This window comes from Cottoperca gobio, chromosome 21 (assembly GCF_900634415.1).
Source record: "Cottoperca gobio chromosome 21, fCotGob3.1, whole genome shotgun sequence".
Lineage (NCBI taxonomy): Eukaryota > Metazoa > Chordata > Actinopteri > Perciformes > Bovichtidae > Cottoperca > Cottoperca gobio.
In genome coordinates, this window is record NC_041375.1 from 7,875,664 (window position 1) to 7,901,558 (window position 25,895).

At 40.1% G+C, this 25,895-nt stretch overlaps 1 protein-coding gene across 1 annotated transcript in view; it reads left to right on the top strand.

Moving 5' to 3' along the window:
- The first annotated feature begins 671 nt into the window (after positions 1 to 671).
- The window catches only part of tmem163a (transmembrane protein 163a), a 65,875-nt gene continuing 40,651 nt past the window's right edge, over positions 672 to 25,895 (top strand). Inside the window, exons 1-2 of the mRNA XM_029459618.1 lie at positions 672 to 1,215; positions 6,258 to 6,377. Of these exons, the coding sequence (XP_029315478.1) occupies positions 1,014 to 1,215; positions 6,258 to 6,377 (322 nt within the window). The 5' untranslated portion in view covers positions 672 to 1,013. The remainder of the gene's footprint in view (positions 1,216 to 6,257; positions 6,378 to 25,895) is intronic.

Sequence of the window (25,895 nt, forward strand, 5' to 3'; positions counted from 1 at the left end):
GAAACTACAAGGAACACAATCAAGTATTTGGTATCTATGAACTCATAACAAGTTAAACATCAAAGATATGCACACATATGCGGTGTAAAATATTGCACATGGAAGACATTTAATAAGCACAACGTTTCTTCCTAATTTTTCCAAAGGCCGGACTTTGACTATTGATAAAAGTGTAATATTTCCTGTGATTCAAAGTTGTTGTTAGATACATTCAGAACAAATATTGTTGAATTCTCCTTATCATACTAAATAGTATGTATATATATATATATATATATATATATATATATATATATATATATATATATATATATATATGTGTGTGTGTGCCCAAAGGATGTTATAGGAATGAGACCCAAAAATGTAGTTTATATAAGTGCTGTATACATATATAAAGAGACTGTGTGTGTGTGTGAGAGAGAGAGAGAGAGAGAGAGAGAGAGAGAGAGAGACAGACAGACAGACAGACAGAGATAACTGATATAACAGCTCTCTAAGATTAATTCATTCATTTGTTTCATAAAGAAATCAGAAAAACTTTTAAAAGTCTGAGAGTCAGGATCATTTAATGTAATGGCCTGTGTGAGAAATAGGTGCCGAGTTCTGAGAGGAGAGAAGGAGGAAGGGGAGGAGAGAAAAAAAAAACTTGCTGGCACCGCCTGCCAGATTCACAGCAGATCTCTGCAATTTATTGCATCGCCGCATCTAACCCTAAACTGTGTCTCACTGGCTCAACCCGACAGGCTGTTTACATTGAGGTCGCGGAGCTGTTCTTGGCAGTGTTGAGTTTTCATACAAAGGGAGTTGTCTCGCTGCTGATGCTGGGGAGATCAATGCTTTATCTCCCATCTTCTCTTATCGCCATCTCTTCTCCCCCCCCCTCTGCGCAGCTGAGTCGACACCGGTGGTATATTGGGACGCGCTGGATGGCTGGTGCACTTAGCGAACCGGCTTGAATCTTTTTGTCATCATCTTCCTCTGCCTTTGAACCTGAAAACATAACAGCAACAATAATGACAGACCCGGCCATCCAGGACTCCTACCCTGTCCCAGACCCGACTATTGTGGATCCCTGCCCGGCTACGGTGCGGAACGGCCAGTGTGCCCCAGATGGCTTCACCAACAACCACCACCAGCAAGCCAAGAGCCCCAGCCAGCCCGAGACGTTCACCACGGGCCAAGAGATGAAAATCACAGACAGTGTGGAGGGAGAAGGTAACTTCATCGTTTTAAAAGTTATTGATGGGCATGTAGGCAATGTGAATGTGTGTGTGTGTGTGTGTGTGTGTGTGTGTGTGTGTGTGTGTGTTAACAGGGACCCTGGGGAGATGGGAGGGGTATTTTTATCCATGCGAGGTATTTTTAGTCCGCTGTCATTTGCATCATTTATGATAGTCCTACATCTGCAGGATTCAGATTACAGTGAAGGAAAAGTTGAATTCAAAGGTTAAAACATCATTACATTGATTCCGGTCCCCAAAGCCAACCATTCATTTATTTCAGTTAAACACAGTGCATTGCCTCTGGGGACAAAGCTGCCTGTCAGAATGAAATAGTTACTCAAAACATGCACCATTAGGCACTCAGCCTTAAAGCTATTCTGATACCAGTCACATGTATGCCAAACCCCCTAAGTGAGCATTCGCTTAATGAGTTTTAGTGACTTTTCCTCTAATTTAATCCCATTCATCTTCTAATATGCATAACACCTGTGAAACTGTGGATAATAACAGGGCCCCAGTTAGGTCATATTCATTAGTTTACATACACATTCAGTTAAACTGGATCTGATTTCATTGGTTAATTGACATGTTAATTAAACTGAGTAGTGTTTTAAACTAATATAATTGAGCGTGTGTTGAGTAAATACATAAAAAAGAAATGTTATTTTATTTAGAGTTGTGACAGTTATGTGGCTTATTTTTTAAGAGTTGAAATCAACCTTTAGTAGCCACCTTGTATCTACCATAAGAACAAATAAAGAAAAGGTCAGAATGAAGGATGATAGAAGAAAGATCCATTTAACTGTTTGTGTCTGCTTCTACAATTTGTTAAAGATGTTTTCATTCCTTAATCTGTTTAAGACACTGGTCCGCAGGCAGATTTGAACTCTTACATATAAGATTGAACCCTTAAAGGGATACTCCAGTGACTTAGATTTGCACTTTAATAAAGTCTGGTAACTTTTTGAGAGACATATTTTCTTTTTTAATGGTTAAAAAGTGAGCAGAGACAGAGAAATCCTGACTTTTAGAACCTTGTATGGGCTTAAAGCTCCAAAAACACTGGATCCTCTATTTCACATAATACAACCTGCAGTTGTTAACTTTATTAAAACATGTTTTTTATAAAAATAGCCACTATACTCTTACAGTAGTGCATGAGACAGTTAATCTGTAAAAAGAAAGTTCCTGGTCCTCCCCACGGTGCATGAGGAGATGTTGAGCACATGCCTTCTGTCTGATCCCCCAGCCTGGGATCATGTGAGCAGAGGGATATAAGCTTGCTGCCTCACTCCCTCTGCCACACATCAGACACAGACACACGTGCTTGTTAGCTCATTTAGCTAAAAGGGTTTTTGAAAAAAAATCATGCCCTTTCCGTTTTGAAACTGACGACCAGAAATGATGTTATTTTCAAAGTTTTTATTTGAGCAGCTGATTGGCCACTGTATGTGCAGTTGTATGAACTGAGGTATTTTGGGCTATCTACATACAAAGTTCATCTTAAACAGTACAATCAAAATTATGATTGTGAATATTCCACTCACTTAAGCTTCCCTTGTGATCTGACCCTTTCTGGGCTGGAAACTTTGGTATTATCCAAAGTGACTCCTTCAGATGTTAACTAACAAACAGTTGTCTAACAAGGCTTTTTACACTGACACACACTTCATGACTCTTTTACTTGAGTCTTTACGCTGTCACACACACACAGTTGCACAGTGTGACGTTTTAGCTCCACCCAAGCACAAGCCACGTGCTTTTCTTTGATTTTCTATCTTCAAATAAATGAATTAGAGCCAGATTAAGTGATTTCACATGTGTTTTATGTATTCCTCTTCATGACAACAAAACTTGCATCTTTTAATGAATTGAGAATGATAGTAAATGTAGAGAATTATAGATGTAAGACTACTAAATATACACCATACTGAATATATCATATTGAAGTCAGTATAAAGGTTTTGTCAGTAAAGCTACACGAGGCTTACAGTATTTGACACATTTTTAACAAATTACATTACAATTGGCCCTCTTTGTCTCCCACATTATTGCAAAGATGTGCATCTTGGTATCAAAAAGTTCCTAAGTGAGCCCAAGGATTTACCTTTTTACCTTTATCTATCCACAAAGTAGCTTTTGACAGTTATAGATACAACTTGCTTGAACAAAACTAGTCAGTTGAAGTAGTGCATTGCTTGGAGCGTAAGTGTCTGGCTGTCCATCAAAAACAGTTGGCAGGATTCACTAGTGGGAAGCTGGTGAGGGATAGCATCCTAGTAGCGGCACCAACTCCCTCTGGACGCTCTGTCTGTCTCCTTCTGTCTACACCCACACTAGACAAGCAGTGGGAGGTAACATGTTCACCCACTGTGTGTGGGTGAACATGCCTTCCCTCAGAAATGCAAAGATGAAAAAGAAAATCAAATAAATGTATGATCATTAGTATCATTGATACCATTGTCATACAATGACACCATTGTCAAAGGGCCATTTTGTAATTAGACATTGTATTTTTGAAGGTACAGATTGTAGAGGTACATCATGTACTTAAGGGTTGACAGGTTCTTTTTCTAAAATAATAAGGGTACTGTGAAAACATCATCTCATGGATGATTTGAAAAAGGGAACTCTACAGATTGTACACATAAAGATCATATTTCAGGTTATGAGGAGCACTGCTCAGTGCAGTCTTCTGTTACTCTGGAGGAGTTTTGTCTGAGAAAAAATTATTTCACAGTAAAGTCTCTAAACCCAGCTCAGCTTGGGCTTCCTAACAGAAAGCTTGCATAACAAACCGGACGTGTTGATTTAAGAGATGCGGGTATATAACAGACATGAAAGGCAAACTAAAAGATGCTGTTGATTGCATCATGGGAAATGTAGAATCTATTGGAGCATTTTTGGAGATTGACCCATACTAAGAACTAAAAGTCAGGATATCTCTGCCTCTGCTGCTTTGATTTCTGTTTAAATCTGTCATTGTGGCTCCCACACATTTATGGAAGTGCAACACTGAAACATCACAGCTCTCCTTTCATTCTTAAAATGAAGTGATGTGGCACGTTGACAAATATTTACAATGAAATATGTACAACAAAAATGACCCAGTTTTGTGTAACATTGACGACAGAGAGTGAAGGCCATACTCGAAAAAAATCAGTTTATTTAAATAAATAAAAAGAAGGGGGGGAGGGTCAGGTAAGAGGCAAAGGTTCTTTTTTTGGAAGCAATCTCAAGTTTTTGTGCTCAATGTTAAATAATAACTCTCCCACTGCAATGGCATCTTATCCCTGTTGAACTTGTGTTTATATGTGCCATGCGTTATGCCAATGGAATAGCTCCAGGCAGTGTAGAATCTGGGCTGTTTTGGCTGTGACTTTAGGCGATGACTTCTCACACAGAAACCGGGCTGTGAGCCACAGGAAATGCACAAGGAATAGTAATATGATGAGTATTCTCCTACAGCACCGTCTCTGTTTAGTCTGTTGGAAGGGACCTCTGCCTTAAAAAGCTATTTAGGTTGGTGCTCGAAATCAATGGTCGCAAAAGATTGATTTATGTTGACTTATTTTTTTTTTTAACTCTGTGAAGGTCAGTAAAGAAACTTTAACTTGACAAGCTGTCCCTTAGCAATGCTTCTCCCATGACCTGTAATCTGCAGTATAACAAGGCTCCTCTGGCTTTACACAATGTCTTGCCTCCATCAGTGTAAATCCCTGATGGTGCTTTCCTGGAAGGTGTGGAGAATTATCTTACAGGAACGATGCACGGAGGGTGGAAGAAGCAGCTCCATTCATGTTCAAGGCAGTAATGAATACCCATTGTTAGGTCTATAGGGCCTTGTAGTGGATTGATTATAGCTAGGACAACAACAAATAAACAGTTCATGGAGTATGTATCTAGGAGAGCCAGAACTCTGACCTCCCTTTGGAATGGGGGGGAGAAATTGAAGGAATTTACATACCATGTTAAATAGACTGGAGGACTGACACCAATCGCTGGCTTTTGAAAATGTACTTTCAATCACAGGCTAAATGTTAAGGCCCTGTCACACAGTGTCCTCCTTGAGCATGTTCAAAAACGTTTCACGGCCTCAGCGTTCAACAACGTACACCAGCGTAATGCTGATATTCCGTATACACCGGCAAACGTTTCCGCCATACGGTGAAGGAATACTCTAGGAATGCGTTTTGCATCTGTTGGACATTCGTCGAATACGTTGGCCGTTCGCTCTGATACGTTTTGTATAAGTACGTGATACGCTATCAATAGGCTCTGTATACGTTCATATATGTTGTATATGCTAATTTTCATATACGCCAGCAGACATTTCTGCCATACGGAATTGTGTGACAGGGCCTTTATGAAATCATGAATATGTTTCTAATTGTAGCCTGTGGAAGTCCGCGTATGGAGTGAAACACTGGACTCTCACCCAGGAGACCAGTGTCCCGTGTGAAACCAACATTATTTTTAAGATAAACCTTGATATTTTGCTAAACCTAAACAAGTAGTTTTGTTGCCTTTTTTGTTTTGTTTTTGTTGCAATTTACAATGTTAACCACGTGTGTAAAACTGCAACTGTAATCCGGGAGAAAATGTATTTCCCTCAAAACATATTTTTTACATCACATTACATTACAGTTAATTTAGCTGACGCTTTTGTTCGAAGCGACTTCCAATAAGTGCAAACAACCATGAGGATACAACTTTGAACAGCAAGAATATTGCAAGTACATTAGTTTCAAATAAGCCAAACCAATGTAAGTGTAACATACAGAAAATTGCATTTTTGTAATGTATTTATTTATTTTCATTGGCCGAAAATGCAGTTTAGTTGTTTGGGATAGGGTTAGGGTTAGGGTTAGGGTTAGGGTTACACACATACACATATACACATTCAATATAAATGTTGTAAAAGGTGCCTGATATGATCACACAATAAAACATGACATGAAATGAACATTACAAAACACAGTGAAAAAGAAAGAGGAATTGTCCTTGTTACAGAGTTTGTGTGTCTCATTGCAGGTCTCCTGGAGAGCAGCATGCGGCTGAAGCCACACGAAGCTCAGAGCTACAGGAAGAAGGCACTCTGGGTCTCCTGGGTCTCCATCGTGGTCACGCTAATACTGGCTGTGGCAGCTTTCAGTAAGCATTTAAAATACTAATTTATAGGCATACAACATGTACTAAAGGGATGTACAGCAACTGGTAACTGTGTGTGTGCTATCCAGTAGTAACAAGACTGACTGTGGCAGTTTATTTCTCACTTCCCTGTTGACTAAGAGGAGATGTTGTCATCTAAACGTCCGTCTAGTCACGGTGCAAACATGCAATACGTTTTACAAATCGCTCTTCTACAACGTGAGGTTGGAAAATTACAGATGGTCTGTGTTTCATTGTTCTACAAAGGTACAAAACAAAACAGTAGCTGTAGTTTGTTTTTATATTATCTGTATATCGGAGGTCACAGGTCACAAATGCTATGAAATATACACTTTCAGCTTATATACAGTATGTCCAGGATGTGTTAGATTGAAGATTATAACTCAAAATTTGCTTATTTGCAGTGCTGATATTTATCTGAATTTAGTGACACTTGAATTGTGTAGTATTTTTAAAAGAAGCCTGCGTCACTAATATCAAAAACAAGATTTATTGCACGGTATGACGACAAAGAGCATGTGCCTTTCGCCCACATGATGAAGGTCAACTGTCCTGAAAAGCAAATGAATAAGTCACGGAAATGAAGCGTGAAAGCAGAGAAGTTGTGATGTTTAAGCAAATCAACAGCGCTACTGTTCTCTGGTGGAGCTGCACCTTCACACTATTTATTCCTAAAATGTGGTTTGGACTGCGTTTGATGAAGCGATTTAAAACAATCTCAGACACTTTACAGTGAAACAGTGGAGGGGCATGGAAGACACATTTCTTTCCCAAAAAGTGGTAGAAAATAACAAGAGATTCTGGGAAATTGTATTGTTTACTTTCGTGTAGAGGCTTTAATAATCATATATGAGCAATTACAAACGGCAGACAGACAGTAAACCTCACAATGTGCTGCCTTTGCCTTTTCTGTTGGTCACAGTCATGTTGTTTCTCCTTAATTATTTGACTGATGATACAACACCCAGGTTTATGAACTCGTCGTCCCGCTCCAGAAGGTGATGGATCCTCATACTTTCAAGGCTCCCTGCCGGTTATGGGCCAATAAGACTGATTCCCTGATGGTACATTTAACATAAAAGATAGTCTGAAGTTTGTGAGGATTCACCGGAAGAGGGCAACGATAGAGTTGTCAATACAGCATGCAGCTCATAGAAGAGTGCAGAAAAACACATTTCCAAGTAATTTATATGTACAATCTGAGGTCCAGATTGTCTTTTATTGCTGTGTCCCTTTACTATGTGATAAACATGCCTTTATTATTATTGTCTGCCTGCTGGGGCATTTGTTGGTGGTTTTTAAAGCGAACCTACTCAGTAACTCCTATGATGTTGTGAAATAATGTAGCAACAGTTAGTTGTCTTATGATATAGAGGATGTCTACGCTGTGCTGCACTGTTGTGAGTACGACATGGGATGTTGCTTTGTCATCCTGCCTAAGCATAAGTTTCAAGTCACCACGTGTCCTGATCCATTCACACTCATCCCTGATGTGCTGACTGAGCACTAACATGGATTCACAAACTACCAAATAAAGAGACTAAAAGGAAACTAGGTATGAGCATTTGTAAAAGCTTTTTGTATACATATAACATTGTGTTAAGTTGAAAACATCCATTTCTAATCTAAAACAATAACCAGTTAATTTAAAAGAAATCTTCATAAAATATATAATGGACCAAACCATAAAGCGGACGATTTTATTTAGCCAAAAAGATCCAGATATGTCCCCGTCAGTAGGGTTTGGTCGGCCACACAAAATTCAGCATTTAAATATGAATGTGTGCTTTAATAAAAGCTAATAATTATTCTTATATCAACACTGGATCAAATGACTACTTTTATTTGAAATGTTGGCACTCGTAGTGACGAACCCAAAGACAATATTCGCCTGACTCTAAAGTTCACCGTAGCTTTATGGAGTTTATTCTAACTAGGTGTCAAGGAGGCATGGAAACAGACTCTGCAAGTAGAACAATGGAGAATGTTTTTCTTTGTGTGTGAACATTGTTTGACAATGACAGAGCGTTAGAACATAGACTTGACCCACACAAATTTGAGCCAGGCTACCTGGAGACAAAAAGTAAAGGAACAAGAGTACGGAGGGACAGTGGTGCAGGGAAGTGTAGACGGGCTCCTCCAGTCATAACTGTAGCTTCTACAGGACGGGTCGGTGGCACTGGGTTAGGAAAAGAATAAATGAATGCAGCGCCACCACACAGCATGGAGAGGGGTAAAAAATAAATAGAAGCAGAGGATAAGTACTGAGGAGGAGACTTCTCTGTGAAAGAGAGAACAGGGACCAGATAGGGAGAGACAGATGGATATGGAGGTATGTAGTGAAGCTCTGAAAGGTGCTATGTACCGGGGGACCAGGCAGGATGAGTCCTGGCAGGCAGCGCTGGGGGATCTAGTGGTTGTGATGGCTCAACTTTAAAGAACGGCGGTGTGCCGTTTCCTGCCGCCGGTGCCCTAGTTTCTCCTTCTCCCTCACTCTCGCCATCCTACATCTTTTATCTTTTATCTTTTGCGTCACGTCAGCTTGTTTACTTACCCAGTACTTACTTCACCTCCTCTATGTGTGCTGTCTCACCATATATCTAGATCCACTATACTCCTCAAAGTCAAAAGATGGTTTGATTCTGTGCAGTGTGTAGGGGTTCTGTGTAGGGGACTGTCTTGAGTTGTCCTCTGATGGACATGTTTTAGATAACAGGGTAAAAGTCTTCCTTATCTCATGTATCTTTCATCCCGTTTCTGCCAACCTTTTTCCCTTTCTTTCTCTATGGAAAACTGGAAACATCCTCTGCATTTCTGTGACCTTTAGCAGCATTTTAACATTTAGAAGGGATGAGGGTTCAAGGCCGATCTTTTTTTGCTCCACTTTCAATTCTATCGACCCTTGAATGTCTCGGTCATAGATGGCTGCCCCGCTTTAGCTCACAACCTTTCTTGAGGAGCTGTCTTTTGTGCTCCCTTAGCTAAATATTCACCAATAAAAGTGTTAGAAGTCTTCAAGGCTTTATTAGACATACCAGTCTCAGAGAGTGAGCAGAGATCACGCCTCAAGATGTGCTGTAGGAGCAATGTGATAGGTGTTATATTGATGAAGATGCCATCACGTGTCCTTCATGTATTGTTCAGTAAGACATGTGAACACACAGACATTGATCTTGATGGTACACTTCTAAGTTGAACATTGTTTTAGAATAAACTATTCATCTTTAGAGGAAAACATAAAAAGACAACATTGTATTTTCTTTTATTCTCTGCTAAATTAAATAAAAAAACAAAGTCATGCTGCAGCAGACAGCAGCACCCTCCCACGTATGTTTATTTCTGTTGTTTTATGTAAATAAGGGTCTGAAACAGCAAACGTTAATCTCGAGATGATATTTTATGCGTTTGGTAAATGAGATCCGGCATTTCATCATACTGCCATGCCAGTATTATATTATGTTATTTACTGTGGATTAAAAAAATAGTTCCATTACTTCTTTGTTCCCTGAATAATCCCAGTGAAATATTAATTATAAAATTGTATTATATTGTCAGATTGTCAATCATTTGGCTGAAGATGCCACGTGAAGTTTTCTTTTAAACAAATAAAGTTTCTGTTCACATGCAGTGTTTCTCACCACAATTATTGCATGTACGTGTATATGTAAGTATTGTGTGTATCTGTGTGTATCGTGTGTATCTGTGTGTATTGTGTGTATCTGTGTGGCCTTTTAAGCGAGTAAGATTCATTTTCTTCCTCAAAAAACATCCGCTAAACTGATTTCTTTAAAAAAAACAATTTGAAATCTGCATTGTTTACTTCCATGTTCATATGCTAGCAGTCTTCTTCTTCCCTGCTTTTGTTGGCACATTGCTGCGGTTCTTGGAACATCACCACTGCCACCTGTAGGTCAGGAAAAGTGTGAAACCATTGGCAGAAATGTGTAGCAGGTCACCAGCCTGCACATGCACGGCCAAACAAAGCAACGACCCATTCATAAAAACATTGCTCCGCTGCGTTACCAGTGGACAAAAACTCCAAAGGATTTAAGTGCTGAATGAAACTACTACAGACACCTTCCAGACAATCAGAAAAAAATACTTTATGTGGCCACTTGCCAGGATTTAAAATACAAATGAAACAAAGGAAAGGTCGTATTTATCGCACTTCAGCCACAATTGACAAATTAAATAGAAGACATACATATTTCCTTCAATTTACATAGTATTTTACTGGAGTGTCTTTGCACTGGAACACTTGCTTTGTGTTGAACTACGAGAAGAAATGTTCAATTCCTTGGATGTTTTTTCAGCCTGTGTTTCTTATTAGAAATCGAAACCCAAGCTGTGCAATATACTGAATAGATATTGTTTCATTATCAGGTATAAGAGGATTTGTGATTCGTGTTTATGTGATGCATTTGTATTCTGCTTGCTAAGCGGCAACAGGGAAAGCTGTTCCATATTCAGAGTGGGGGACAGACTGCACACCAACAAGGATGATTTTCAGATTGCCTTACAAGCTCTCCAGGTTATCGTAGCTGGCCTGTGGACTAATAGGCTGCCACACGATCAATCAGTGGCACTGCCAACAGCCATTTTGTGTTTGAGAAAGGAGGGGGAAGGGGGGATAGAGAAGAAGACGGAGGGAGAAAATGGGGAGTGGCAAAGAAAGAAGGAATAGGAAGTACTGTAAGAGCAGGAAGGAAACTAGGGGAACATAAAGGAAGAAAGCAAGAAAGACTGGCTATGTGAGAGCAGAAAATAGAGAACGTTAGAGTGGGACAGGAGGAGATGGAGATGTAGAAAAATGGGAATAAGGCCAGCGATAGATGGAAGAGAAATTATTAAGCACCGTGGAGCAAAACACACAGTAGGACAAAAAAAAAGGAAGCAAGAAACAACTTGGCCAAGACACACAGCTGCTCTCTTTTTATCTTTCTCTGTGTTTCTTTTTGGGTCTCTCGTTCTTTCTGTCCCTGCAGTAGAGCTGTAATTACTGTGATTTAACCCAGATACATAAAGTAAAAGCCCAACATAATAAATAAACCATCACTTTATGGATATCTATCTGTGCTGAGCCAGAGAGTGTATTAAAAGTTGTTAGGCTATGAAACCCTTGTTTGAGTCGTGGACCTACCACACTGCTCTCACACTTTGAACCCTGGTCGCCTCCATTTACACAAGACTCTGTACAGTGAGTGTAGCTGTACGCATGTCCCATACAGAATAATATCAGACCTGTTAAGAATATTTTAGCGAAACGAAGCAGTAGACTTTCAGATCATTAAAAACGATTATTAAAATGTTTACAGCCATAATCTATAACTGTATTTATATCTTCGAGCTTACATTCTGTGTTTGAGTTTGAGATTTATTTTTTGTAATGTAGGAGCTTGATCTTCAGCCTACAACTTTTACTTAAACATACTTGGCTTCACTTTTTTTTTCTTCCATTCTGTATTCATGTGCACCAGTTATGAAAGCAGTATAATACAGTATATGAATATTATCATTTGTGTGAACCAATTCTTTAAAGGTACTCTTTAGTTTTTGGGCACTAGTAGCGCTGTGGTACAAAGTGGGTCCTTGTTTTGTTTGATACATCTTGCACATGTACGAGCATGTGGCTGATGCAATGCACATTTTTGCCAATGATTTCACACTATTCCAGTGTACTGCTGGCCGTGGTATTACACCACGAAATGTAGCAATGCATGAGCGAAGAAAAGGGCTGCTGTTGAATAAGCATGGACGTAACAATGCAAGATTCAAACCTTTTAGAAAACTAGCTTTGCAAAGTGAGCAGCACTGAATGTAAAGAGAAACACCTGTAAGCGGCATTAGCTGAGTTTAGCTTATTTCCTCACTGACTTATCGGCAAAGGCAAAAACATCTCTAATATTGGTTATAATTGACTCATTGCTCCAATTTGCAGATCTTATTAACCTTATTAAATGTCATGCTAAAGGTATTTGGTCACTTACTGTATTTGCATGACAGATAAATATATACCACAGAGCAAAACTGCTGCAGAAATGGAGGTCGATGATCAGCGGCTGACTTTATTCTAACAGTGGTTGTTTTGCTACATTGTGAGTAATTTTAGCTTTTAAAAAATTACTCAATTACTTAAACCTCTTAAATAATTCAACTATATCTGTGACTAATTTTAGAAGATTAAGTCTTCAAAACAAACAAATGAGCTTAAGGGTACTGAGGGGACCAAATAATGCATTGTTGGTTTTGGTCTTTTTTTATGAAATCTATCTAAGTCTAGAACAACACCAGAATTATCCTTTTTATAAAATGTGATTTAAAGATTTCAGCATGATGTGAATTAGATGGATTGCTTTTCCCACCATGAATAATGAAAGACTAAGCTAGACAAGAATGAACAAGTTTGTAACTTAGACAGAAGATGTCTTTAACCGCGACAGGTCGCGTGATGATAATCCTCTATGTCGTGATAAAGTGCTGTAATATTATCAGGATTAATTTGTGGTCATTAGAGATGCACCTGCTGACTCCTGCTGCTTCCATTATCTCATTTGTAAATTATCTCAGTAAAACATAGTCCTGGCAAAAACAAGTAATGAATCACAGACGGCAGAGTGTACACAATAGAGATGTTTGCATTCAGCTGTACCGTGGTATCTGCAGGCAATTCATCATATCGGGGCAGACACTGCAGAAACACAGTCGTACCCATCCCTCCCTGTCTTGCTTCAATTCTACCTCCCTCTGCGCTTTACTCCCCCAATCCCACCCACTTTCTCTCCTTTCTTTCTCTCCACCCAAACCTCCTCCTCCTTTAGACTCCACTCTCCATCTTCTATCGCCTTCCTTCTCTCCCTCCCTCCTTCCACCTTACTCGTACACCCAACCCCAAACACAATAATTTATTCATTTGTTTTCCCTTCCGTCCCTGTGCAGTCTATATTTACTGATAAATACCAAGTTGCCAACGGGGAAGTTGTGAGGCTATATGGTGGCAAACTTAGGCAAAATTATTTGCTTCCCATTGTTTCTCTGCAATCATTTTAACTGTGCCTTTAGCTTTCTGTTGCTGCCTTTTTGCTTTGCCTGTGTACCCATTACCGTACATACAGTAGGTTTATTAATGTCGTGTTTGTGCTTCCATATATATGTTACTGTCTTGGTGCGTATTAGCAGGATTAGTGGCTGAATGGTCAGTATTTGTCATTATGTTTAGCCTTCACATGTAACTCTGGTGGTCCTTTCCTAACATTTCAGAAATAACACTGCACATGTGCCTTTGTGGGATTGAATGATCCTGTAACTTTGCCCGGTCAGTGTGGCTGCTAAAGCATGCCGTGTCTGTTATTCCATCTTTTAAGTAAATTACTTTAGCATTAGAAATGTTTTCATGTAAGAAGTTCATGCAGACATGTTCAACTTGCTAATGCAACACAAATACATGTAGGTGGACGTATTATACATCATTATTAATACTGTGTGTGTGTGTGTGTGTGTATATATAAATATGAGTGAGTAAATTAACACTGAGTTTCCCTCAAACATCATCTTCTCTATAATTACGAGCTTGTTTACTTCAGTATTCGAGGCCCATTTGCATTCCTGAGGCACTGAAATGAGTGTACCAGCGGCCTACATCTGCCAAACTTCTACATACGCCACTAATACTAAGTAGGTCAGGCTGTTCTCATACAATGTTCAAAGCTATACCTACAAATTGTAATGCAATGTTATTTTTGTATATACTACAAAATAAATTCATGTGTTTTATGTAAGAAATCCGCGTAGGTAGGTGATCGAGGAGGATTGGAGAAAAACACCGGACTTTCCCCCAGAAGGCCGCTGTTCATGTCACGTGTGAAACCAGAATTGATTTGTTTATCACACAACTTCCGTACTTAGGTAATGCCACTTCCATAGTTTTTCTAAACCCAAATGTTGGCTTATTTGTCACGTAACTTCTCTAGTTATTTTAACCCAAACCGCAATTTTTCATTAAACTAAAAAAGTAGTTTTGTTGCCCATCCTAACCATTTAACCAAGTTTATTTTGAAAAGAGTGTTCATGGACATTCAACCTTTTTTGCCAATAGCTTTCTCATTTTATTTAAAATCGACTCTTCAGATCCACCTCACATTTATTCGGGGTTCCTGCTCTCCTGCTGTTTTAGGTTCTTAACATTTTGTTTTTTAACTAGTTTCTTATTTATTGATATTGTTTATGCACATTGTGGGTGGGGACAATGGTTAAAAAATGGGAGAAGACTAGTATTTTGTAGTTGAATTCCTCATTACACAACAATATGTAATTCTGTTGCCAATACTGTTATTGTTTCCCTTTAGGTTTTCGGAACTGTTAAGAGGAAAAACCCAGATATTCACAAAGTTTGTGATGAAGGTTGTTTATTCATGCTGAATAGATTTTGGGGAGTATACAGAATGTTAAGACTGCACAAGGGTTAAACACTAGCAGATAATGTAGAAGACTGAAGCAGAATGGGCTCACAGACTGGATGTTGACTGGTATGTTAATCTTTAGTGGTTAAACGTCTCATTCTTTGCCGTATCTAAGTATTGTGCACTGAAGAGGATAATGCTGTCTTTTACAACCATGATTTGATAACATGTGCTGTATTTGCAATTACCAGCAATAATGAACAGCAATCGGTGTGTGTAAAATGTCCTGTCTTCAGCAGCCTGGAGAATCACTGTATAGTATCTTACTGTTGACAGAATGGGCACAAGGGTACTTTGACTTCTCAGGGATAGAGTGGGGTTATTGAGGTGACGGCTGCTCTGCTTAGTTACCTCTCTCCATGATCCCTGCTCTCAGTGACTTGTGAATACATTGTGCAGGTTCTACGTTAAAAAAAGATTTTGATGGTAAGATCTCTATATTATGAAAAGTGGGTATGGTTACTTTCACACAAAGTGTTTGGTGTGGATAACAACCTCTGATTATGCTGGTTCGCATGATGTTGTTCCGTAACCCTGTCTCCTACGAAATGTGTTCCCATAAAACTAAATCGACCACCCGGATTTCCTCCTTTTGCCGACTTCCACTAACTTTGACGAAATCCAGAACCAAATACGCTTCCCTCAAAACAAAATTGACAATACAGTTTTGTTGTATGGGTACGTCATTTTTACTCTGGTGTGATTCAAGTGAGCAGCTTGAAAGAGAGGGCCTTGATCCACTTTGAAGCAAACTCTGGTGCAGTTTATTTCGTTGTGATGGTAGATATATCTGATTTTTGTATGAATTAAAAAGCTAAACTACTAATAAAGTCGTCTACAGATTTTGGGTAGATATCCCCGGGTAATATTGCGATACAAAATGACTTTTTTCATCTTACAATATCTGTCCACAATAAATTACAGTCTCGACTATTATTGCTCATAATCTATCATTTTTTTTGTCAGCACTTTGAGACATCAGAGAAGATAAAGATTCATCTCCGAAATTAGATTTCCCTGTGAGGGACAGTGTAACACTGATGCAGGATGACAGTCACCTCTCTGTGTCATTTTACATGTTTAGTCCTCTTGGATCACAGTGGTGTAAACAATGTATCTGTTTCCCCCTTTGGTTTGGACCAACAGAACTGAAGTTATGAAGGCGACGTTAATTGTGTTTGTTACAGAGCTCGTTGTTCTCCACACTTGCAGATAAACCCACAGCACCAGAGTTGATGTAATATGCTAAAATCCACTCACCATTACTTATGTGCCTCTTTGCAACCAATTTGTGAAGCTCCTTGATAAAGGATGAGAGGCTATTCAATATTTGACAAATTTATTCCTGATTAATTATAAAAGTTTTTCGTGTGAAAACAGTTACAGTTGTGACAAACTTTTTGTAGATTAGTTAATGCATTAGGCATATGAGTCAGCCGCACATATACGATGTGTGGCTGTGATACCGCATTAGAACTGCATTGGTTTTCTGCTGAAGTACCACACTGACACAATAAACAGATCTCCTGCTATTCACACGCTCTGAAGCTCCTCCGAGCGCAGTAGTGTTGTTGTCTTCAGCGTTCTCGCTTTCTCACACCAGATGCTTCAGTCACATATCCCCTGCTCCTCTTCAGCACCAAGATGACACTGGCAAACCATCACACTCATACATAAGCATACACTTATAGATGTGGCATCCTCACCTTGCAGCGTAGGTTGAAGATATGAATACATGTGTTGAAGCTGGACAATTCAGAAGTATTGCAAACATTTAGATGGACAAATGTCATGCAACCTTTACACCTCCAACACGTCCTTTTCTTGCTACTGATTCCCCTGCCATGGATATAATTGTTCTGTAAGTCTCTGGAATCTTTATAACACCGAGGATAATGTCAGTTACAAATCACAGTCTTAATTTTCCCGAACACCCCTTTTTCTTCTCCTCTTCCAGGCTTGGTCATTCCTCTACATCTATTAGTGGATCATATCCAGGCCTGCACCAGTAATGAAGTAGATTAATGTCTGACTAATGACTATTATTGTGTACTTCCGATACAACATGGATTGCATTCATTTAAATTCTGAGGCCTGCATAGAGAGAGATAGAACATCTCTAAATGTATTATTTAAAGGCATTTAAAGAGCTCAATATTGTTCAAAGCTACTGTAGTTTTAAACTGTGTATCGTTTAAAAAATATTCTGAAATGGTGCTGATATAATTCCAGAGATTTATAACAGATACCAGAACTTTTTTTTCTGTAAAAATAACTTTTTTAAAAACTGTCTAAAATTGTCTCAATTATGACTTCAAAGGAGTTAACAAGCCATCAAATCTGAACAGACGTTGGTGTCTTACCAAAAAAATATGATACCTAACCCTACATTAGTAAATATATAGTCACGTCCATGAAGCCAAATATGTATCCAGTCAATATATCCTCATACAGCGGTTTGTAGGATGTCTTACGAAAAGTAATTTTGCGCATTTCCGTGCATACAAGTTGATTACGAATTATTATAAACCTTCACACTAAAGACAAAAGCCAGATGTTAGTGGGTGGTACTGGGGTTTTTGTCCTGACAGAAACAGGCTTTATATGAAGATGAAGCTTTTATTCCAGGTTTAGGAATGTTTGAGTTAAACTGATCATGGGAAATAAAATATCTCTATGAGGGTACTTGTGTCGATACAAATGAACTCCCTCTTGATTATTGCCACCACCAGTAAAGACAAGACATTAAATGATCAAACCCTCTGTCAACTCCAAGATATGATGGATACAAAATAGAAGAGTTTCTCTTTATTAAAGCACAAATGACACAATGACACACACAATGAGACACAATGAGTTTGCACTAATGTTCATTGGGTGGTTGTCTGTAAATGGTTTGGGAATGATGTTGGGTTGAGTCTTTAGTACAAAGCGTTTGAACGCGCGCGTGTGTGTGTGTGTGTGTGTGTGTGTGTGTGTGTGTGTGTGTGTGTGTGTGTGTGTGTGTGTGTGTTTGCATACACCTGTGCTGTGCTGTAAACTCTTGATGTTCAGAGGATACCATGTGGTCATGCATGGTTTGTTACACAGCTTCAATCAACAGATCTTGTGATTAAACTGAATGAATTATGAATGCTGGAACAGACACACATAGAGACACATGTGTAGGTTTTGCAACATGTCGCGAGGTAATGTAGCTAACAGCATGAACACCAAGGATTTGTTCCCTCTCATTCAAAATCTGCTTTTTTAATATTTTATTTGACCTAGAACCGCTAAAATAGGGATACTGACGATAAATAAAAGTATGTTATGTTAGTAAGTAGGCATGAGATGACATGTACATTTAATGCAATGATTATTCTGGCTAAAATAATTGAGATTCACAATAATATTCCTGATAATCATCAAAATATGCTTAAAAACTTTAGAAATGGTACAAGAAAATACTGGAATCACTTTAACTTACATTTTGTTGAGACATTTTATTTAATCCCAGGCACATGTGTTAGTGAACATCCTTTTTAGTGGAAAACAAACAATCAAACAATCTTAAATAATGTAATCAGATGTCATAAGGTTCCTCTGCATAAAAAAGAAACTTTCTTACATGATAATTCCTGCATATGAATCAGGCTCTATTGTTCACTACTCTACCATGATAGCGAGCTTGGCATGTGAGGCTATTCACAAGTATCAGGATAATGGAAACTCACCACGCTCAATTTAATGTGAGTGTTTTTGATCGTGATCCGCGATAAAATCCTATGTTGTCCCATCTCTACACCGACACTCATTTAGTAATAGGACCGCAGCTTTTTTGTTTACATAGGGTTTCAGGCTTTTCCTAGTATTGTCAAGGTGATTCTGATCTCGGCTTCGCTGCTCAGCCTTATGCTGTGACAGGTGGTCAGATTTTATAGCTGCTTTGTGGCTTAGGCCGGGTTAATGGGCCGGAGAGTAACTCTACAGCAGCCTGTCAGTCCAGTCAGGTCCAGCTTGAGAGCCCAAACAGAATAGTGTGAATGTTAAATATGTTTCAAGTCACTTACTTTGGCTCACGTGTTAATTTATTGTATAATTACTACCATAGAATCTTTTCTGCAAATAGGGTTAGGGTTAAAACTAAAAACCAAAACCCACGCTTGGAAATCAAACAATCCAAACTAAGCAATATGAGCTCAATGATGGTTAACGCGTTGTAGTAATATTTGTTTTCTCCATCCCCACATTTTTCACTCATAGGACATTTGGGTTGAAATGTGGTTTTGCAGATGATATTATTTGTGGGTACTGCTTCGTACAACTGCTGCCTTTGGTGCTGCAAACATGCAAAGTCGCTTTCTACAGCTTTAAAGATGAAGCCATCGAGGATATTCCACCTCATTGTGGTAGCACTACGCTATTGATCCCCTTCAAGAGAAATTGTCTTTATTTTCCAAACAAGACAGACCAAGGTTCAAAGCACATAACTTTACATTTTGAAATGTGTTTCATACCAGTTGTAGACCTTTGTTGTCCATAAACTCTCTGCGCTTTTTATTTTGAACTAATAAATAAAGATAAAAGACAAATTATATGGAACATCTGTCAGATTCGAAGGTATGAAAGCATAGTGGCAAAGACAATGTTCAGCAACTATGCTGACTGGTAGGTTTTTAAAGATGAAATCATTGCAAGTATGGGTTATTGTTTCAAACACTTCTCTAGCACACACTTCACCTTGTTGTTGATGTGTCAGGGAACTCTTTGTAGACATTTTTATTCAAAGCTACGGAGTTGTTTTATCTGTGAATTTGCTTGGCTGTCAAAACCTCTCCATCTGCAGCGTAATTATAGGACAGCCTCTCTATAGGCAGCCTGGCACCACCTTTTATCAGTCAGCAGCACTTGACTATTTTTACTCCTCGCTGAAGTGAAGGTGTGATCAGATATAAATGTCAGAAGAGAATGTGTGTGTCTGAGCGACTGTGAACATGTGTGTGTGTCTATTTCTTGTTAGTCACACTGTGGTTGTAATGTTCCACCCATTCAGTGCCGAGGTGTAGCGTTTCACAGATAGTCTAAACAGCTCTGTGCAGCTCAGACAGCTGAAACAGAATTGTTACAAAGAGAACTTCCTCTCGGGATCTTGACAGTCGTGTGTTTTTCATACAGCTAATATGGCTACTAGAGACATTTTCGACAACAATGTCTAATTGAAAGACTGCTATTGTATTCTAACATTCATAGTGTTTGCTACCATTACTGTCAAATGTAGCTCAGGAAGTATAAAGGATTTTATCTGAGACATGAGGATTTTTGGGTAGCTATTACTGTGATGGTGTGTATGGGAACCCACCGTTTCTATATTCTCGCCTACCTGGTCTTTAGGTTGTATCGTCGCTCTGGTGTTGTTACTTGTGATCATTACATGAGAGAAACAGCCTTGTGAATGTCATAAATTATTAATAGCAGCTCAATTAATCGCACCGTACCACACAAGGCTGCAGTGCTGTGGCTCTTTTCTCAACGTTGTTTTTTTTCTTATACTCTGAGTCAGGAATTTCCACTTCAGTATAACTCACGTACACCAAACTTTCCAGTCTCATTCCTATATATGTTATGATGGTTTTTACAGAGGGGTTTGTTCATATATTATTCATAGACTGACTTATATAACAATTTATTCCTAAAAACGTGGTGAAAAGAGATTTTCCCTCTGTAAAAACATTTCACTCTAAAGTCAACTAAATGAAACACACATTTTAAACCTGGCTTCATCCACTGTTCAGAGTTCTGTTCTTGAAATGTATGCAAATCAGCACATAGGCCTGTTTAACAAGATAATGCCTAATTTGCATATTTAAACACATCAGAAAACACTAAGTTCAAAGTTCAAAGAAAATACTAGAAATGATCGTCTAAATGTAAGTTTACTACTTGGGAATCTTCATGCTGACATCTTACAGTTAGAATAATTACCCTATTCACCTGGGGTGCTATTGCTGTGAGGGTTTTACATTATTTTATTTCCTAATGGTTGAAAACAAAAACATGTTGTTAAAATGAACTTGGATACAGGATGAAGACTAAGGGGAATTCTATTGACTTGTACTTCAACCTCAGGCGCATAGTCCATAAGACTAATTAGTCAGCCCCATCTCTTATAATATCTCTAGTCACCTTCTGAAATACTGTGCAGATCAATTATGTTTTATTTTCCATCTCATATCTAAAAAACAAACGGCTCCTAGAAACAGGTCATCAATTGTGATTGGCCAGGTCCAACAGCGTGAATAATTATTGTATCTCTGAGGCCATCACACTGTTAGATAGTCATGATGACTCGGCTTATAGTTTCCCATATAACTACTCGGGGCTGATGATGTTTTTGCCGATGACTAAACATATTCTAGGTTTCGTGTTGTCACTTGATGTACTCATGTATTATTTATCATGCTTTATGTACCTTAGTCTGTGTGCCCATGTCTCAGTTTTACCTGACTCAGAGACAAATGTCCGACTCGACAGCGCTATAACATTATACAACTGTTTCCAGACTCGGAGTAATGCCAGAAAACTAATCTTGGTTTCTAAAATCAGTAGAATTCCCCTTTTTTGCATACCAGAAGACATTGTAAGAGAATCGGTAAAGGCCAATCACGAGTATTGCAACCTCACAGATGATCTTTTCAGGATGTTTTCCTGAACAGGACTGTCTGTTAAATCCACATCTTGCCTTTTTTTGCCTTGCTTTGCTTCACTTCTGATCATCACTGCAGCACTCACTTCACTCTCATCACTAGCAAATCAAAGAGCTTACTACTGCTCGTAAAATCACATGGAGCCCCACGTTCCACTGTTCTCTAGCTGATTTATTGTATAAGATTATTACTTTAATTCATCAATGGTTTGAGGATCGGAGCTGGTATAATGAACTCTTATTGAACTACTAGCTTTTCTTGCCTCATTTAGTGGTGGAACATAAAAGGATCAGGCGGTAGAACTCCCACAGCAGCCAACAGCTACTTCAACGATAATAAATGGTAAACTGATGCTTGCAATGGATCCATTACCAAGAGGCCTGGGCTTCCTCATTCTGCAATGTGTTACCTGGGAATAGATTATATGGAGGTGAGAGTGGCCCTGGGGAAAGGGGACTCGGAAAGCCTAATTTTCCCCTTAATGCATAACCTTTTTTATATTGAACCCTACGCTGTTTGGCTGGTTGAACACGTAAATAGGAAGGTGTAAGGCTACAAGGGGGCGAGGAAGTGAAGAAATGTATGTAAGGGAAACCGAACACTGAGAAAGAAAGATGGACATTTGCACTCCACATGACAATTTCAATCCCTTCGTTCATCTTTTTGGAATCTTGTGAATAACATTGTAAATTGAAACAAAACAAACCAAAAACTCAACAATTCTATTTGGTTATGTTTAGGCAACAAAACTACTATAAAGAAATACGTTCTTTATGCTAATTAAATTACAGATGTATATACAAATAAGTCAACGTTAGTTTCACACAAACAGCGGTCCGCTGGGTGAAAGTCCTGTGCTTAATTGACACATTCTTCCACCCCAACCTTTTCCATACGCAGACTATAGTAATTGGAAACGTATTTGTGATACGTCAAGAAAGCATAATTGTCATTAGAATTTAGTTGTCTGGGAACATAACTTTTAGGAGACCAGCCTGATAATTGAGGTGTAACTGGCAAAACCGATGTCAGCATCTTCGTTTCCCTCTCATCCCATGCTTACTCACAGCTTTATACCTTCTAAGGTTTTATTAACTGAGAGTAAGCAAGAGTCAGGAGCGTACACAGGGAGGAAATGTGAAGAGAAAGGCCCGGGAGTGAAGTTGAGTGGAGAAAAAGAAGACAAAGAGAGTGAAAGCAGACAGAGAGGGTGAGAGGTATATGATCGATTTAGCTCACAACAACAAAGAACAGGAAGAAAGCTCATCTTGCCGCCTATGGAGCAGCCAAACAAGAGCTGCTGAATGGCTGGAGTACGTTGCTCTGCATTTCTGTACTTCTGTACAGAAATTAGATAGCAGGAGTTTGTTGAAATTGTTATTTTGTAGTAAAAATCCAGTATGCTGTCCACATATTCAATTGGACAATGGTGGTTCATCAGTTCTACAGCAGTTCAGTGTTCTACACACTTACGTTCAGATTTGGTGTTAAGTTGAGATGTCTAAAGGTGCAGGTATTGATCTAACATTCACTTTTGAATTACATTATGCCTTATGTTGCAGTATTTCATTAAAGAGGAAAGAAACAAAGGCATCCTGACCTTCGATTGAATCGGTTTGACCTTTACGTTTAGCTTGCTGGCTCTGCATTCATTCCTTAAAAACAGAAATATTTGTATGAAAATGGAAGAAGTCCTTTTATGCAGTTCCTGCAGGGGTTCACCGAAGACAAAGGGAAAATGATACCTGCACATGTCACCTGATGAATGCACATTCTCCGGAGTATTCATCCACAGTTTACACAAGTTTCTTTGATCAGTTTTGGGATCATTGGTTTTCTCCAGCACCGAATCATAGTATCCTCTTGTGGACACCCACTCATGCTAGGCTGGTAAGAAAACAAACAAACCCTCCTCTGCGCTTAACTCAGTCAAAGCCTTGTCTTGTGTCGATTATGTCAGGCAGACAGATGAAACCAATCAGAGTGAGTAACATGAATGACACATGGAAAGTGTTTTGCAAACAAAAGATCACAAGTATGCAGCAATTAATCCTTCTGCTAGTGTTAGTCATTCGCGAACGTTTCGTGCAAAAGAACAAATCTTTTGGGTGATAATATATGTGATATGCATTATAGGGTAGGCTTCTCTGGGAACCATCACCTTATCGTGGTGGAGAGGTTTGTGTGTCCCTATGAAACTGAGAGCTGTGTTGTCTGGAGCCTAGTGCTCCTGGTAGGGTCTCCCAAGGCAAATTGGTCTCAGGCGAGGGGCCAGACTAAGAATGGTTAAAAATGACTTCATGAAAAAAAGGAAAGGAAAAGAGAGACCCTGTCTGGAGGAAGCCCCGGGCCTCACAAGTCCCCGGCTGAGTGCCGCTACGTTGGAGTTTACCCCGGTGGACGAGAGGGTCGCCTCCCTACGCCTTCGGGTTATGGGGGAGAAAACTCTGACTGTTGTTTGTGCCTATGCCCCAAACCGCAATTCGGAGGATTCGGCCTTCTTGGAGACCCTGAATGGAGCCCTGCAGGAGCTCCAGTAGGGGACTCCGTAGTCTTGCTGGGAGACTTCAACGCACACGTGGGAAACGATGGAGACACCTGGAGAGGCGTGATTGGGAGGAAGGGCCTCCCTGATCTAAACCCGAACGGTCGTTTGTTATTGGACTTCTGTGCTAGTCATGGAATGGCCATAACAAACACCAGGTTCGAACATAAGGATGCTCATAAGTGTACGTGGTACCAGAGCACCCTAGGCCAAAGGTCAATGATTGATTTTGTAATCGTATCATCTGATCTGAGGCTGCATGTTTTGGACACTCGGGTGAAGAGAGGGGCAGAGCTGTCAACTGATCACCATCTGGTGGTGAGTTGGATCAAGGGGTGGGGGAAGACTCTGGACAGACCTGATAAACCCAAACGGGTAGTGCGGGTGAACTGGGAACGTCTGGAGGAAGCCCCTGTCCTGGGGTCTTCAACTCACACCTCCGGCGGAGCTTTTCAGACATCCCTGTGGAGGTTGGGGGCATTGAACCTGAGTGGGCGATGTTCAAAACCTCTATTGCTGAAGCTGCGGTGATGAGCTGTGGTCTCAAGGTCTTAGGTACCTCAAGGGGCGTAACCCTCGAACACCGTGGTGGACCCCGGTAGTCAGGGAAGCCGTCCGACTGAAGAAGGAGTCCTTCCGGGTTATGTTATCTGGGAGGACTCCGGAAACAGTTACAGGATACTGAAGGACTAGAAGGGCGGCAGCCTCTGCCGTGTCAGAGGCAAAGCAGCGGGTGTGGGAGAAGTTCGGAGAAGCTATGGAGAAGGACTTTCGGTCGGCACCAAGGTGCTTCTGGAAAACCATCCGGCACCTCAGGAGGGGGAAGCGAGGAATCATCCAAGCTGTGTACAGCAAGGGTAGGACCCTGCTGACTTCGACTGAGAAGGTTATCGAGCGGTAGTAGGAGCACTTTGAGGAACTCCTAAATCCGACTAACACGCCCTCTTTGGTAGAGGCAGAGTTGGAAGCTGACAGTGGCAAAGCCGTAGGGGTTGATGAGATCCGTCCAGAAATGCTGAAGGCTTTGGGTGTTGAGGGGCTGTCTTGGTTGACACGCCTCGTCAACATTGCGTGGAAGTCTGGGACAGTGCCTAGGGGGTGGCAGATCGGGGTGGTGGTTCCCCTATTTAAAAAGGGGGACCAGAGAGTGTGTGCCAACTACAGGGGTATCACACTTCTCAGCCTCCCTGGTAAAGTCTACTCCAAGGTACTGGAAAGGAGGGTTCGGCCGGTAGTCGAACCTCTGATTGAAGAGGAGCAATGCGGATTCCGTCCTGGTCGTGGAACAACGGACCAACGCTTCACTCTCGCAAGGATCCTGGAGGGGGCCTGGGAGTACGCCCATCCGGTCTACATGTGTTTTGTGGATCTGGAGAAGGCGTATGACCGGGTCCCCAGGTTGATACTGTGGGAGGTGCTGCGGGAGTATGGGGTGAGGGGGTCACTTCTGAGGGCCATCCAATCCCTGTATGCCCAAAGCGAGAGTTGTGTCCGGATACTCGGCAGTAAGTCGGACTCAGTCTCAGATCACTATTTAGCGATCTGAACTGAACATTCAGGTGTGTTTCACTTCAGTGCTTTGGAGTACATGTGGTTGGAGCTTCGGTAGCACTGAACGATTCAGTAAACAAATCTTTTGAATTAACCGATTCTAATGATTAGTGACACTGAAAAGGATTTGGGGGCGCCTTTCAAGACACCCAAGGACACCTTACAAAATACAAGAGATAAAAACAGCAGGACTTTGGAAGGGAGAGCAGACAAACACAACCAGAGATATGGTGGAGATACATGAAGAAAACAAGAAAGAGAA